A 14,529-nucleotide genomic window follows, 5' to 3' on the forward strand; every position below is an offset into this window, starting at 1 on the left:
CGTAAGGAGTTCATTTCGGTAAATTTCGTTGTGTCCATCGTGTTTTACGTAAAATTTTGGTTAGGGAACATGTATCAGAATGCTGAAATTCGTACCTTATCTAGTGGTCCATTCTCGAATGTTCATACGTCGTTTCTCCTTAGCACAGTAGAATGGTAGTCGCGTTAACGAGCAACGATCGCTCATAGCAAGTTCGAGAAAATTCCGAGTGAGTGGGAGTGCGACCCGGAGAATTCCGTGCGACACCACGTCACCTGGAGGAAATTAATTCCGGCATCCGCACAATCCAGCGCATCGGAATCCATCGACACCGTATCCATCGATTATGGGTTCTGCTCACCCGCTGAAATTCCCAGCCGAGGGAATACTTTTCAATTCATCCGGCAACAAGAGCAGAATCGATAGTTCCTCGTAGGTGGCGGCCGAGGAAAAGACGGATAGCTGCCAATTTACGTTGGAAATAACACAAATTTCGTCATTCCTGTAAAGGGATTCTGCTTCCTTGCCGTGCCAAGGAAAAACGCCCTGTGAATATTCGAGAGCAGGGTTGCACGCGTGAAATGGAAAATATGAAGGATTGGAAAAATCCGTGAAATATTTCATGAACTTTTACGATACTGTGATAAATTCGATACTTTTCAGGGGTGAGAGTATGCAACCCGCATTTGAATACACAAAAATAGAAGATAGACACGATTATTACATTTTGCGAAATATGAAAAGGATGTGATATTTTCCAATATTTTCTATAAATTTCTGAAATTCCATGAAATATTCCACGTGAAATTTCAAAATTTTATTTTTCATGAAAAATTGCAACCCTCTTTGAGAGTTGCCAAATTTCCTCTAGTAAAATATCTATTTTTGAGGAGAGTTATGAATATTTTCCTTTAAAATTTTCTGATGACGTGAATCTAATTACGAAGAAAATTTTTTGAGGAACTAAACGGAAAATATTCACAAATTTCTCTGAAAATTCATATTTGATCCAAGGAAATTTGGCAACTAACGAAGGTTTCTACGGCGTTTTTCCGTAGCACGGCGGTATTGCATTTGCATGAACTACTCTGGACTTTATTGAATCCCGAGACCTGTATGGTGTTTTTAACTCTCTTGTAGAATCCGTTCTGCTAAATGAATTTCCTGCTTTTACAACATTCAGCCACGCGGATCAATCTGCAGAAATGTCAAAGGTAGAACGTTATACTTGCTAAAACCGCCGCACCGTCTTGGCTATTTAAGGAAACACTGGAGAAAAAAAACACATTTGATCTAGAGCCCAGACTCTTAAAAAGATCGACAAGAAAAAGTACTCTTGATTCAATCAGAATCTAGCTTAAATCAAGAACCAAGTCTCTTAATTTAAGCGGACTTCGTTTTGTTTCAAGCAAAAATCCGATTGAATCAAGAGTATTTTTTCTTGTCAACATTTTCAAGAGTCTGAACTCTAGATCAAATGTGTTTTTTTTCCAGTGAAACTTCCGCCTTTACACACTATATGCATTTCAGCAGTTTCACCATCGATGAACACGAAGTATAGCATGCCATTAAATCAACGATATAGAAACTATAAATTGGTGTTGGCGTACGAAAAAACGTAACACACATGGAGCGCGTTCGATAGGCGGACGGGGAGTGGAAATGGCCGATTGTTATCTTCGTCATAATCTCAAATACATGGAATCTTACGGGAGTTTTTAGAATAAATGATTTAGCGTTGAAATTTTCATCGTAAACGCACTTGATGAATGGCTAAGTTCCATTTCTGGACACAGATTTTCAAATAGTTGGTTCTAAATTTGATACAAATCCGTTTTCAGCAACAGTCCCATAAGAAGCCATAGCAACCGACTATATTCGTCCTATAACCTAGTTGTTGCTCCTGGTGTGTTGCGAATTTCACTGTTGGTGTAGCATAGGATCCCCCTATCTATAGTTTATAGAGCATTGCATCCAATTTATACGAAACAACCGAGAGGAAATCCTGGTCCGGGTTATTTGGGACACCCTGTACGTGGAAGTGCCATAAATTTCACAACCGCGAGAGTGACGTAGCTCAAAGCAAACAAGATTCGCCGCGCCCTCTTCCCGCCTCCCGCAGGACCCCGAAGAACCTGTTACCTCGTGGGCTGAAATTGCTATCGCGGGATGAAAGAAAGTGTAAAGGTAATTCCATTACTCAATCACCCCTCTCCCAGATTCCACCCCCCCCCATCCGCACCCCGTGCCCTTTCTCCCGAGTAATGAGCCAATGACTTTCCGCGGAAACTTATTGTTTGCGAAAAAGCATCGATCTGTCTTATTTTTGCCCGGACGGGTTCTGCGGTTGGATTTTACGACACGGAGGCGAGGGTTGTTGCACCCACGTAATAATTGCTGTCTCGCGAGAAAATAGAATTTGATAAATTGCGCGTCTCTCTGCAAAAGTTGAGGAACTTTTGTTCGCGAAGAAAAGCAACATAGGTATTCCAACAGAGATGTTGGAATAAAACGGGGTAATGTGACGGTTATACATGAAAAAGAATATTAATAGACATCGACGGTGGAACTACCAAAGCACATAACTACACGGTTAAAAATTTTAGAGTGGAGTTAAAAAGTTTTCCTTTTCTAGACCCTGGTAAAAATTGGCAGTAGAATCTGTGTTCCAAAATACCATAGACCTACAGCCGGCTGTAAGATTTCTAATAGCTTCTATAGCCGGCTGCACAATTTCTTATAGTCTATTATAGCCGATGGCGATTAAGCAACAGCCAGGCGATAAAGTGTATGCTAAACGTTACTAATTACGGATGCTAGGACTTCGTGAGTTTCTGGACTACTGCTCTCTTTTTGGGCCGTAGTGTCTTGATTTATTTTGCGAGGAAAGCTCCGTATTTTTGATGGATGCCTGCCATTCCAAATATGTTGGAGCGCCTTAAGTTTCGTATGATACTGTGCAATACCTCTGGTGTGAAATAGTTGCTTCAGACGCTGTGGCACGCTGTGGCGCGGCAGGCGGGCAGCCAGCTAGAGCAGGGCAGCCTACAAACCTAACAGGGATACTTCACGCATTGCGCAATGCGTGAAGTATCCCTGTTAGGTTTGTAGGCGCCAGTGCGTCGCTGCTCCGCTTTGTGTTAGGCTCTAATATTTAATCTCACGGAGTCAGCGTTTTTCAACTCATGATTTTGAAATGTTTACACACTCTGTATGGACTATTCTCATTTTAATTGAAAAAAAAAAAAATATGTTTTAAAGGAAAATATAATGTGTGTTTTGTAAATATTAAGGTGGTTCCGTATCAAACTTAATGATTTCCAAAGCACACGAATTTCTACACAATTTCTTATAGCCTTTTATAATCGATGACAAAAAAACGACAGCCAGGCGATAAAGTGTAAAGCCCGGCGATAGGAACTATAGCCCGGCTGCATAATTTTTTATCGCTTCGTATAGCCCGGCCGTATGATTTTCTCCGCATTCTACAGCCAGCTATATGATTTTCTGTAGCCTTCTTTAGCCGGCTATAAGAATTCCTATGGTATTTTGAAACGCAGCTCTTATCGCCAATTTTTACAGGGGAATCCAAATCCAAAATCTAGATCCTAGAATTTGCCCACTCTCGAATGTTCATACGACGTTTTTCCTTAGCACGGCAGTAGTAGTAGTAGCGAGGCAGTGATGTGCTTGCTACTTTTTACGGAGGAAAAAGAACTTAATGCATTAAAAAAAAAAGAACTAAATTCAGTAGCTTGATAAATTTTGGCCAACGTTTGCATCCAACCACTTTTTCACCAACCTCGGGAGATGGGTCGAGAATTCAAGATGTAATCGTCATTGCTGCCATCATGAAAACCAAATATTTCAGGCGCACCGTCGCTTGGAGGAAATTTTGTTTTGTTGTGAAGGAGGTTGGCAGTAAGTCAAAATCTTAAGCAAATCCACTCACGGAAATTCGATTACAGTCTGACACCCAATTCTCCATCCAATCGCGATCCAAATCCGAGTTTCAAAAAAGAAAAAGCCTTTTGCATTGGGATGAAAGTCTTAAGTTAGAATTTGGAAAAGCTTTCCGCTGACAATGTAAACACTTCCGTGTATTTTTCATATTCCTCTAGATGAAAAATCGGCCCACCTTCTGTTTAAGCATTCTCGCGAGAGTGTTTCCTCGAAAAGCTGGTGCTGGCAGGGGGTTCTTAGTCCTTGTCGGCGCACAGTGGATCGAGTCGATGGAAGAGGTCGGACAAAATTTGGAAACTTTAACTCCGCTGATACAAAATTTAAGGTTTTAAAAGTAGTTTCATTGGTTTCCGCGTGAAATCTTATTCAAGAAATACTTCCTAAAATTTAAAATGTGACGAAATAAACATGAAAAATTGCAGTTGTAGTCAAAAATTTCATGTCCGTCCTCTCTGATTCACTCGATCCAGTGTGCGGCGTGACGCTTTTGTTTACATTATTCAAACGTGACGCGAGGCTTACGTTATTGCAAAGTTGTCGAAAATTTGCCCAGTCTTTCCGGAACCTCGAAGGACTCGCCGCAAGGTTGCAAGTTTTCATGAAAAATAAAATCTTGAAATTTCACGTGGAGTACTTCATGAAATTTTGACAAATATGAAAAATATTGATTTTTTTATAATAAAGAGGTTAATGTTAATGATTGAAAACCGAAGATCTATGTTTTTGTCACAAACCGGTTTTTTGCTCCAAACTGAGCAATTTGAGTTTCAAGTTTCAGGCGTAAGTATTTTGCCCTGCGGTCACGTATTAACTAGAGTACCTATATAGCGAGAGTATGGACAGATCGCTTCATGGAGGGCTTAGGGCCCAAAAGTGCAGCCACCCTTCTAACCAACCTCTAACGCACAAATTTTCACTGCCAGTCTGCAGATTCCAATTCTAACTAAGATGGCTAAGAATGTATATAAATGAGCGTTCTTCCGCAAAAATGAGTAAATTATGCAAAAACTAAGTAAAATACGTGCTTTATGAACGACCGTTCGTAACAATTGTATTGGTAAATCGCTCTGGATAATTGAAATTCATAGGTTGGCTGCATTTCTGGGCCCTAACTTTATTCGCGGAGGCATCGGTGAAGGCCTGATGGATTTTCGGAGTTTCACATCTGTCTATACTCTCGCTATACAGGTACTCTAGTATTAACAAGTGGACTTAATTTAGGATCTACAATTTCTGGCTCGTCCGTAAAAACACCTTTGTGCATTAGAGACGAATGGTGCATGCGTTGTTTCTGAACTGCGAGTCACAAAATGCGGTTCCTAATTGCAAATGTAATCCAATTGAAAGAACTAAAGAAGGTATATGAAGCACGACTTACCGTCATAGCAAAACTCCTGTTCCGGATCACAGAGAGCTTCGCTGAACAAACATCCTGAAACAAATTAAAGAAGACAGTGAGTAGAATTTCATTGTTTTATTTATTTGCAAGAAAAAAACTGAAAGTGTTCGAAAAATGCCATTAAAACTGCAGTAAATTATTCATTCCTCTTGATTGAGACTTTCAGTCTCTGACACGATCCGACTTCAAGTAAGAGAGGTAAAATCAATCGGCTAAGAGAAACATTGTCGGGCAGCAGATGAAGTTTTCTAAAATGGACGTATTTCTATCGAACGGAACTATGTGCATTATGACGTGAACCCTGTTGAACATATATTCATATGGGTCTCAGGGCTCATGTCTTAATGCACACAGTTTCGTTTGGCAGAAATACGTCCAAATTAGGATCGACATACGTTCATTTGATCCCAGGTCATGAGATGGCAATCAATCCATTTCAACACCACCAGAATTTTCCGGAACCGGCTTCTTACAATTCACGAATATTGAGCAAATTCTTCCGTAAGAGAGAAATACAGGTATAGAGTGCACAACTAGAACAATTCTACGTACTGCCGTGCTAAGGAAAAACGTCGTATGAACATCCGACAGTTGCCAAATTTCCCTCGATAAAATGTTTATTTCTGAGGAAAGTTATGAATATTTATCCTTGAAATTTTCAGGAAATTTAGGTGAAATTGAGAATAAAATTATCTGAAAAAGTGGAAGGAAAATATTCGTATGTTTACCAGGAAATTCATGTTTTATAGAAGGAAATTTGGCAACGCCTGAAGGTTTATACGGCGTTTTTCCTTAGCACGACAGCATATAGGTGTGCTGAAGAATGAGTTATACGATAAAATGTGCGAAAATAGTGAGAACGAAGGGTTCATTCTAGGCACTTTCTTATTAAAATTAAGCAAAGTTGATCGCAAAAATTAATGTCTCTGCCCAAAATAAGAAATCTTTGTTTAACTTTTATAGTATGATTATTAATATAGTATTAAATTTTTTTATTATTGTTTGACGACGGTCTCTATGTTTGTTTTTCTCCAAATATTCGAGAAAAAAAATAAAATTATTTATATTTTAATATAACTACTTAATATAATTTCTAGGGAACGAATAGATAAAATTTCTCGGGAGAGAAATATATCGTCAGAAAATTTTGCAACATGGCAATGTTTGCAGTGTACGGCGTTTTACCTTAGCACGAGAGAGCTGCTCGACCGTGCTAAGGAAGAACGCCGTATGAACATTCGAGAGTTGCCAAATTTCCTTCGATAAAATGTTTCTTTTTGAGGAAAAGTATGAATATTTTCCCTTGAAATTTTCAAGAATTTTGGGTGAAACTGCGAAAAAAATTATCTGAAAAAAATGGAGGAAAAACATTCTTGAGTTTTCCAGGAAACTTGTGTTTTATTTATCGATATTTGGCAACGCCTGAAGGTCTATGCGGCGTTTTTACTTAGCACGGCACACAGTGGATCAAGTCAGTTAGAGAGGTCGGACAAGAAATTTTTTACTAAAACTGCAAATTTTGACGTTTATTTCGTCACATTTTAAATTTTAAAGGGTGGTTACAGTGGGAAATTTAACGAGAAAACTGATGGGACCACTTTTAGAACCTCAAAGTTTTGTATAACCGGAGTTATAAGCGTTTAAAGTTTCCACATTTTGTCCGACCTCCCCTATTGACTCGACCCACTGTGCGGCAGTGCTCTCTTCCGTAACAAGGCTGAGAAGGCAAACGGTCACTGAGATCATCATTTCGAGGTCTGTTCACAATGTCGCTTGGATGCAAACCCGAGTGTCACAGCAAAAACCACGTAAATGCAATGAAATATCGCGACCAGATCCGCGTTTTTAACTTAGTGTGTTCGCGATTTACGATTAATCACCGAAGAGGAGGGTACCCATAAGACGCTCAGATCACTAAACCGCTTTTTAACGGTTTAATCGTCTCGGAGTTTGCCAATTTCTCGGCTATTATCATTATGTAAATCTCAGTGCCAAGTACTCTCCGTCTCTGGGCCTGGAGCGGTCCGGCGAACAAGTTGACAAGATTTCGAGTAAGTGCTCTATCGGCGGTCTCGGTTCAACACCGTCCAGCAGCGTTGCAAAATTTCTGCTTAAGGTTCAGTTACACGATCAAATTGAAGCTCTGATTGGTGGAAAAAGACCTGAGGTGAGGATGCACTGAAAAAAAAAATCTCGGTGTATTTACTAAGAAAAGGGTAAAATTACCAAGAATTCAGGGTTCTTTTTGATCCCAGTTTTTTCTTGGTAAAATTATCATTCATGGAATTGGTAATTTTACCAAGAAATCTCGGTAAAATTATTGAACTTTCTCGGTAATTTTACTGGACCTTGGTAAAAACGCCAATATTTTCTATCGACCGTGGTAGAATTACCGAGATAAAATGGCAAAGTTACCGGGAATTGATTACCAATAAAAGTGGTATTCTTACCTGGAAAAAACAGTAAAAATACCGGTGTTTAGGTAAGCTTACCAGTCTGTCTTGGTAAAATTACCAATAATTGGTAAAACAGTGAGATGGTAAAGGTACCAACGGACCTTGGTAAAAACACCGAGAATTTTTTTTCAGTGTGCGACCAATGAGAGGCCCAATTTGATGGCTCAATTTGATCGTGTAACTGAACCCGTATATTGATGCGACGAGCTGCCTCAACAGGATCAATTGGACTGCATTTTGCAATCAAGAACTGTAAATTTCGGCCCGGTTTAAAAACAACGTATGTGCCATTAGATTCCCTATACACATACGTCTTTTTCCCGATGAGTTAGAATTTATAGCTCCAAATTGCAAAATGCAGTCCAATTGTACACTGAAAAAAAAAACATCAAACAAGTGTAATTCATGTCTCCTGAGAGGATTGCTCATAAAAATAAACTGCGCGTAAGAGTAAGTAAAATAACAAGTTGCTCACTGTAATGACATGGAATTTTTATTAGCTGTAGATAACTTGAAACTTGTCAGCCACTCCTGAGATTCAGAACTAATCACCCAGAATTTGATCGGAAAATTTTTATTCGCGTGAAATGAGAGGCCGAAAAGCTCCTTTCGTGTTTTTCACAGACAACACGGACAACCCGCAGACCTCAAAAAGTAGTATTCATCGGTCACTTGTCAGATGTAGAGTGGTCATGAGAAGCGCCTACAATTTTTGCACAGGCAACACGGACATCCATCGAGCACGAATAGTTGTATTCAGACGCCGGATCGTCATGCGAAGTGCCTTCAATTTTTGCATAGGCAACACGGACATCCATGGAGTACGAATAGTTGTATCAAGGCGTTATTACGAGATGTGCATTAAATATGTGTTGAAAGAAAAGACCATGAGTACTTTGGAATGGAAAAATGTTGAGTAACTGATTAACATTGAAGTTCAAGTTCCCTCAGTTAGGTTCGATCAATTTAGGAAGAGAATACCTATATTTTTTTGGGAGAAAGGAGGAACCGACAGGAGGAAGAATACGCGGCGAAAAGAAAAGGAAATAAAGGATAAAAAAAGAGAGGAGGAAAAAGAATAAGAAATGCAGAAAAAGGGGAGGATTAAGAAGAAAAAAGGAAAATTTAAGGGAAGAAGAGATAAAAAAAGAGGAGGGGAGGAGAAGAAAATTAGAAAAAGAAGAACAGAAGAAGACAGGAAATAGAAGAAAAACGAGAGACGGAAATAAGAAAAGGAGGAGAAAAGGACGAGGAAGAAGAAGTAGAAAAATAGTAAAAATAAGAGGGAAACGGAAGAAATAAGAAAGAAGTAAAAGAGAAAGAAGATTAATTGTTTTAAATTTTCTCCTTTATCCTCTTTTTTCCTGTTTCTCCTCCTTTCCCTCCTCTCCTGTTACTTCTCCGTTTTCCTTCTCCGAATCCTTCTTCCGCTTCTTCGTCTTCATCTTCCGATACGGAAAACTCGGTCTCGGGTCCAACAAAGTCTGCGAGTCTGTAAGGAAAGGATTTACGACCTTGTCTCCACGGGACGTTTTCATGGGATTTGTCCCAAGTTCGAATCGCAGGAATGAAACTTCTGGGATTTTTCCCAGTTACCGTCTCCACGGGACGGGGCTCATACAGTCCTGCGACTAGTTTTCGCGGGAAGATAAATTGGTTAAAGTCGAGTGTTTAACCGGGATTAAAATAATAATTGCACTCAATTGACAATTAGACACATCATTTTAACTAAACAAACATTAACAATGTAGTAATGAATAAAATATAGCACAATTCGTTTTCATTTCTTCTTCTTCTCTCAGTGGGTCCTATAGGGGTACAAGTACCATACTTGGTACTGGGAAAAATATTGATTAACTCAATATTTTTCCCAACTTCGTAAGTGGGATTTTTCCCTGGGACAAATCTCGTGAAACGGCTCGTGGAGACAAGGCATAAGGAAAGGATTTAACGGACAAAAGCGAGTGGTTAGCGACTCGGGAGAAATGCGAATCGCCACTTTTTGTGCGGAGGGCGGAGAGCGCGATGGAGATGTATGGGCGACGCGGACGCCGCGCCACGGGCGGTCGAGCGGGCTCGGCTCGTGGGGGTGGCGCCGCGCCTCGCGCCGCGCCGCGTGCGCGACCCTTCGCCCACGCTCAGCCCCGCAACTTCCACCCGAACCAGAGTTGCCAACCTCCAGCGCAGCGCACAGCTAGAAAAATCCCCCGACTCAAATGTTACCTAGAATACCTATACGAGGAGAACTTTGATTCCGCATAAATTTCCTCAGTTTCAAAGTCTTAATCCTAAAAGACGCTTGTTTACAATGGCGCAAGAATAGAAATTTATTTCACCCTAACTCTTTCATCCTCTTTTTCTCTTTTTTATCCTCATTTTCCCCTCCTCTCCTGTTTCTTTCTCTTGTACTCCTTTCCTTCTTATTGAGCGTTCACCACGTTAGTAGTGGACGCTCTTTCCCGTCGTTTTACATCAGGTATGTTACTAATATATTCATTGGTAAAAGCCCGCACTGCTCCATGGGAATCGACGCCATTTTTCGTGACGGGAAGCAATACCTAGTTTCTCAATTTTTTTCATGTACCATTTCTACCTTTTTTCTCCTATTTTGTCCACTTTATGTTATGTCTCAATGAATCTGGGATGATGTGACCAGATTGAGATAGACTGGAAGATTTGGCGATGGTGGATTCTTGTGATTTCGTATTCAGAGCGTGAGTTGAGAGCACGTTCCGGCCGCTGGGGGGAGAGTCGCTCGGAACTATTCAAAGCTCCCTGCGACATGACGTGGAACACGGATGCTCCAATTTTATCCCTGGATTACCAGGGACCTGGGCTCAGTGCACAAGGGATACAAAGTTCCTTGTGCGGAAACGGGAGAATAACAGCAACTTGTGAGATGGGATTCGCGCAGTGAGAGTGGCGCCGGAAGGTAATTTGACGTGAGAATGAACTGGACAAAGGACTACAGGACCACACTGAAAAAAAATCTCGGTGTATTAACTAAGAAAAGGGTAAAATTACCAAGAAGTCAGGGTTCTATTTGATCCCAGTTTTTTCTCGGTAAAAATACCATTTATGGAATTGGTAGTTTTACCGAGAAATCTCGGTGAAATTATTGAACTTTCTCGGTAATTTTACCGGATCTTGGTAAAAACGCCACTGTTTTTTTTATCGACTGTGGTAGAATTACTGAGATAAAATGGCAAAGGTACCGGGAATTGATTACTAATAAAAGTGGTATTCTTACCTGAAAAAACAGTAAAAATACCGGTTTTTAGGTAAGTTTACCAGTCTGTCTTGGTAAAATTACCAAGAATTGGTTAAATTACCAAGAATTGGTAAAATTACCAAGAATTGGTAAAATTACCAAGAATTGGTAAAAAAAAGTGAGATGCAAGGTATCAACGGACCTTGGTAAAAACGCCGAGAATTTTTTTTCAGTGCATGGCGTATTCATGGTCAATGGAAGACTGTCACGCTAAAATTTAGTATGTTCATGGTTTTTTTGAGCAGGAAATTTGAGTTTCTACAACAGCAAGAATTTATATCGTCACCTTCCGGCCAAAGTATCACAAGTACCATACTACAAAAAATTTTCAAAAACTTTCAGAATTTTCTCCGCCATTTTATATTTTTGTTACTTTGTTGTATTTATGCGACCCCCGGACTTCGTCCCCCTCTTTTTTCCAATTTTTTTCTACGGTCAAGTAGGTAGATTTTTTAAATCAACTCTTGAAACAATTAAACGTTTACTAACGAATGACAAGGTGAGCCTGTATGGCTTCAGCGCTTGAAATTACTGGAAGTAACTGAAAATCAAGATATTTTCACCTTCTGGCCAAAGTTTCACAAGCACCATACTACGTTTTAAAATTTCCTCCGCCATTTTATATTTTTGCAGAGAAATTGTTGGTTGAATCTGCTTGATAATTTTGCTGAATTTTATCGGCAGCACAAAAAAAAATTCAGAGAAATTTTCGGACGGTTTCGTTGAACAATTTCTAGGTAAAAAAATGAAATGGCGGCAGAAGTTTTTTAAGTCGCATGCATGTGCTTGTGATACTTGGACTGGAAGGTGACAAAGTTGCCATGAGAATGAACCGGACAAAGGACTACAGGACCATGCATGGCATATCCATGCCCTGGTAAAGATTGGCAGTAGAACGTGTGTTCCAAAATACTATAAACCTAAAGCCGGCTGTAAGATTTCCAATAGCTTCTGTAGCCGGCTGTACAATATCTTATAGCCTCTTATAGCCGATGGCGATTAAGCAACAGCCAGACGATAAAGTTTATGCTAAACGTTAATAAATACGGATACTAGGACTTAGTTAGTTTTTGGACTACCACTCTCTTTTTGTGCCGTAGTATCTTGATTTATTTTGCGAGGAAAGCTCCGTACTTTTGAAGGATGCCTGCCATTCCTAATATGTTGGAGCGCCTTCAATTTCGTATGATACTGTGCAACATCTCTGTTGCAAAATAGTTGCTTGAAGCGCTGCGGCGCGGCGGGCGAGGGCGACCAGCGCGACACGCGCATTAGCGCCTACAAACCTAACAGGGATACTTGACGCGTTGCGCAATGCGTGAAGTATCCCTGTTAGGTTTGTAAGCGCCAGTGCGTCGCTGCTCCGCTTTGTGTTAGGCTCTAATATTTCATCTCGCGGAATCAGCGTTTTTCGACTCATGATTTTGAAATGTTTGCACACTCTGTATGGACTATTCTCATTTTAATTGATGAAAAAAATATGTATTAAAGGAAAATATAATGTGTGTTTTGTAAATATTAAGGTAGTTCCGTATCAAACTTAATGATTTCCAAAGCACACGAATTTCTACACAATTTTTTATAGCCTTTTATAGCCAATGGCGATTAAGTGTAAAGCCCGGCGATAGGAACTATAGCCGGACTGTATACTTTTTTATAGCTTCGTATAGCCCGGCTATATGATTTGCTCCGCTTTCTACAGCCAGCTATATGATTTTCAATAGCCCTCTTTAGTCGGCTATAAGAACTCCTATGTTATTTTGAAACGCAGCTCGTATCGCCAATTTTAACCAGGGTGGTCAATGGAATACTGTCACGTGAACAATTAGTATAGTTATGGTTTCTTTCTATGGGCAGGAAGTTTGAGTTTCTACATCAGTAAACATTCATATCTTGATTTGGAGTTACCTCCAGTAATTTTTAAGCGCTAAAACCACACAGGCTCACCGTGTCATTTTGTCACCTTCTGGACAAAGTATCACAAGCGCCATGCGACGTTGCAAAATTTCCGCCGCCATATTATTTTAACACACAGAAATTGTTCAGCGAAGCTGTCCGAAAATTTCACGGAATTTTCTTTGTGCTGCCGATAAAATTCAGTAACATTTTCATACAGATTCAACCAACAATTTCTCTGCGAAAATATTAAATGGCGGAGGAAATTTTGAAAAGTAGTATGGCGCTTGTGATACTTTGGCTGAAAGGTGATGATATCTTGATTTTGAGTTACTTTCAGTAATGCCGGAATCGAAAGCTGAACTTGGCAGCTGAATATGGAAGTCAACAGCTGAAATTTCGCAAATTCGAGTTATTTTTATTCATATGTGTATCAAATCTATTCGAATAGTTCAGACAAATCCGACGTTATCCGATGGTCGTCGAGAATCGTTGCTGAATTTCACGCGACACCCGCAAAATTCAGGCATCCACTTTCAGGGTGATGACTTCCACATTCAAGCCACATTCAGCGTATGATTGCGGCATAATTTTAAGCGCTGAAGCCATCCATGCTCACCTTGTCATTCATTGGTGAACTTTCAATTGTTTCGAGAGTTGATTTAAAAAATCTACTCGGCCGTAGAAAAAAATGCAAAAAAGAGGGGGATGAAGTAAGAAAAAAGGGCCAACTGAGACTTAAATAAAATGGTGAGCGTATAGCTGGAGCGAGATGTATTTGACTGGAATTATAATTACTTGGTGACGTGATACTAGAGCCTCCTCAAAACGAGAAGTTGAGATGACTGTTGTAGCCCCCAAGTGGGCATTTAAGTCACGTTTCAGCCACGTAGCTCCTTCAAACTTGCACTAGCGGACAACCTTGCCAGAATTATCATAAAGCCTTATGAACTTTTGCAAAGCTGTGGTTCCCAGTTTGTCTCGGTAATTTGAACGTTAAATATAAAATCTTGAAATTTCAAGTGAAATATTTCTTAACAAGGTGGTGAAATGGTGCTGGGTCCACACCATATCGCGGCTGCCAAAAAGTCGAAAATTTTCAATTAGTGCCATGAACATTGGACTCTGATACCAAATGTGAAATGGCGTAGACCCGTCACCATTTCACTACCTCGTTACATACATTTCGGGCCTTTTCTAATTGTTATTTCTCATATGTCATAACATTTCTGAAAGTATGTGAGACTTTGAGAGATACATTTCAAATCCATATTTTAACTGGGGTGAAGCTGAATAATGATTGAAAAATGCCTGCCAATGCTGTCCGGGTGTCTCATTTTTGTATTAATCTATTATGTATTCATCTGTATTTGTAATCAATTATTATTCATCTAAGTACGTGTCTATATCGAGTCTTACATTGAAGAAATTCAAGAGGAGATTCAACATTAAACGCAAACAAGTTGGTGTTTTGAGCTCGGGTTGCATACCCGCAACACCGCACCTTTTGAAAAGTATCGATGGCTAAAGTTGGAAAATACATATATCTATTGCAACATTCACCC

The 14,529-nt window shown here is 39.9% G+C and overlaps 1 protein-coding gene across 3 annotated transcripts in view; it reads right to left on the reverse strand.

The window, feature by feature from the left end:
• Positions 1–14,529, reverse strand: part of IA-2 (tyrosine phosphatase IA-2) — a 136,328-nt gene that overhangs the window by 81,116 nt on the left and 40,683 nt on the right. For all 3 annotated transcript variants that reach the window (XM_072304256.1, XM_072304255.1, XM_072304254.1), the window contains exon 3: positions 5,321–5,374. In XM_072304256.1, the coding sequence (XP_072160357.1) occupies positions 5,321–5,374 (54 nt within the window). The remainder of the gene's footprint in view (positions 1–5,320; positions 5,375–14,529) is intronic.

The sequence above is a fragment of the Bemisia tabaci genome, chromosome 9 (genome assembly GCF_918797505.1).
Source record: "Bemisia tabaci chromosome 9, PGI_BMITA_v3".
In the NCBI taxonomy this organism is placed as follows: domain Eukaryota; kingdom Metazoa; phylum Arthropoda; class Insecta; order Hemiptera; family Aleyrodidae; genus Bemisia; species Bemisia tabaci.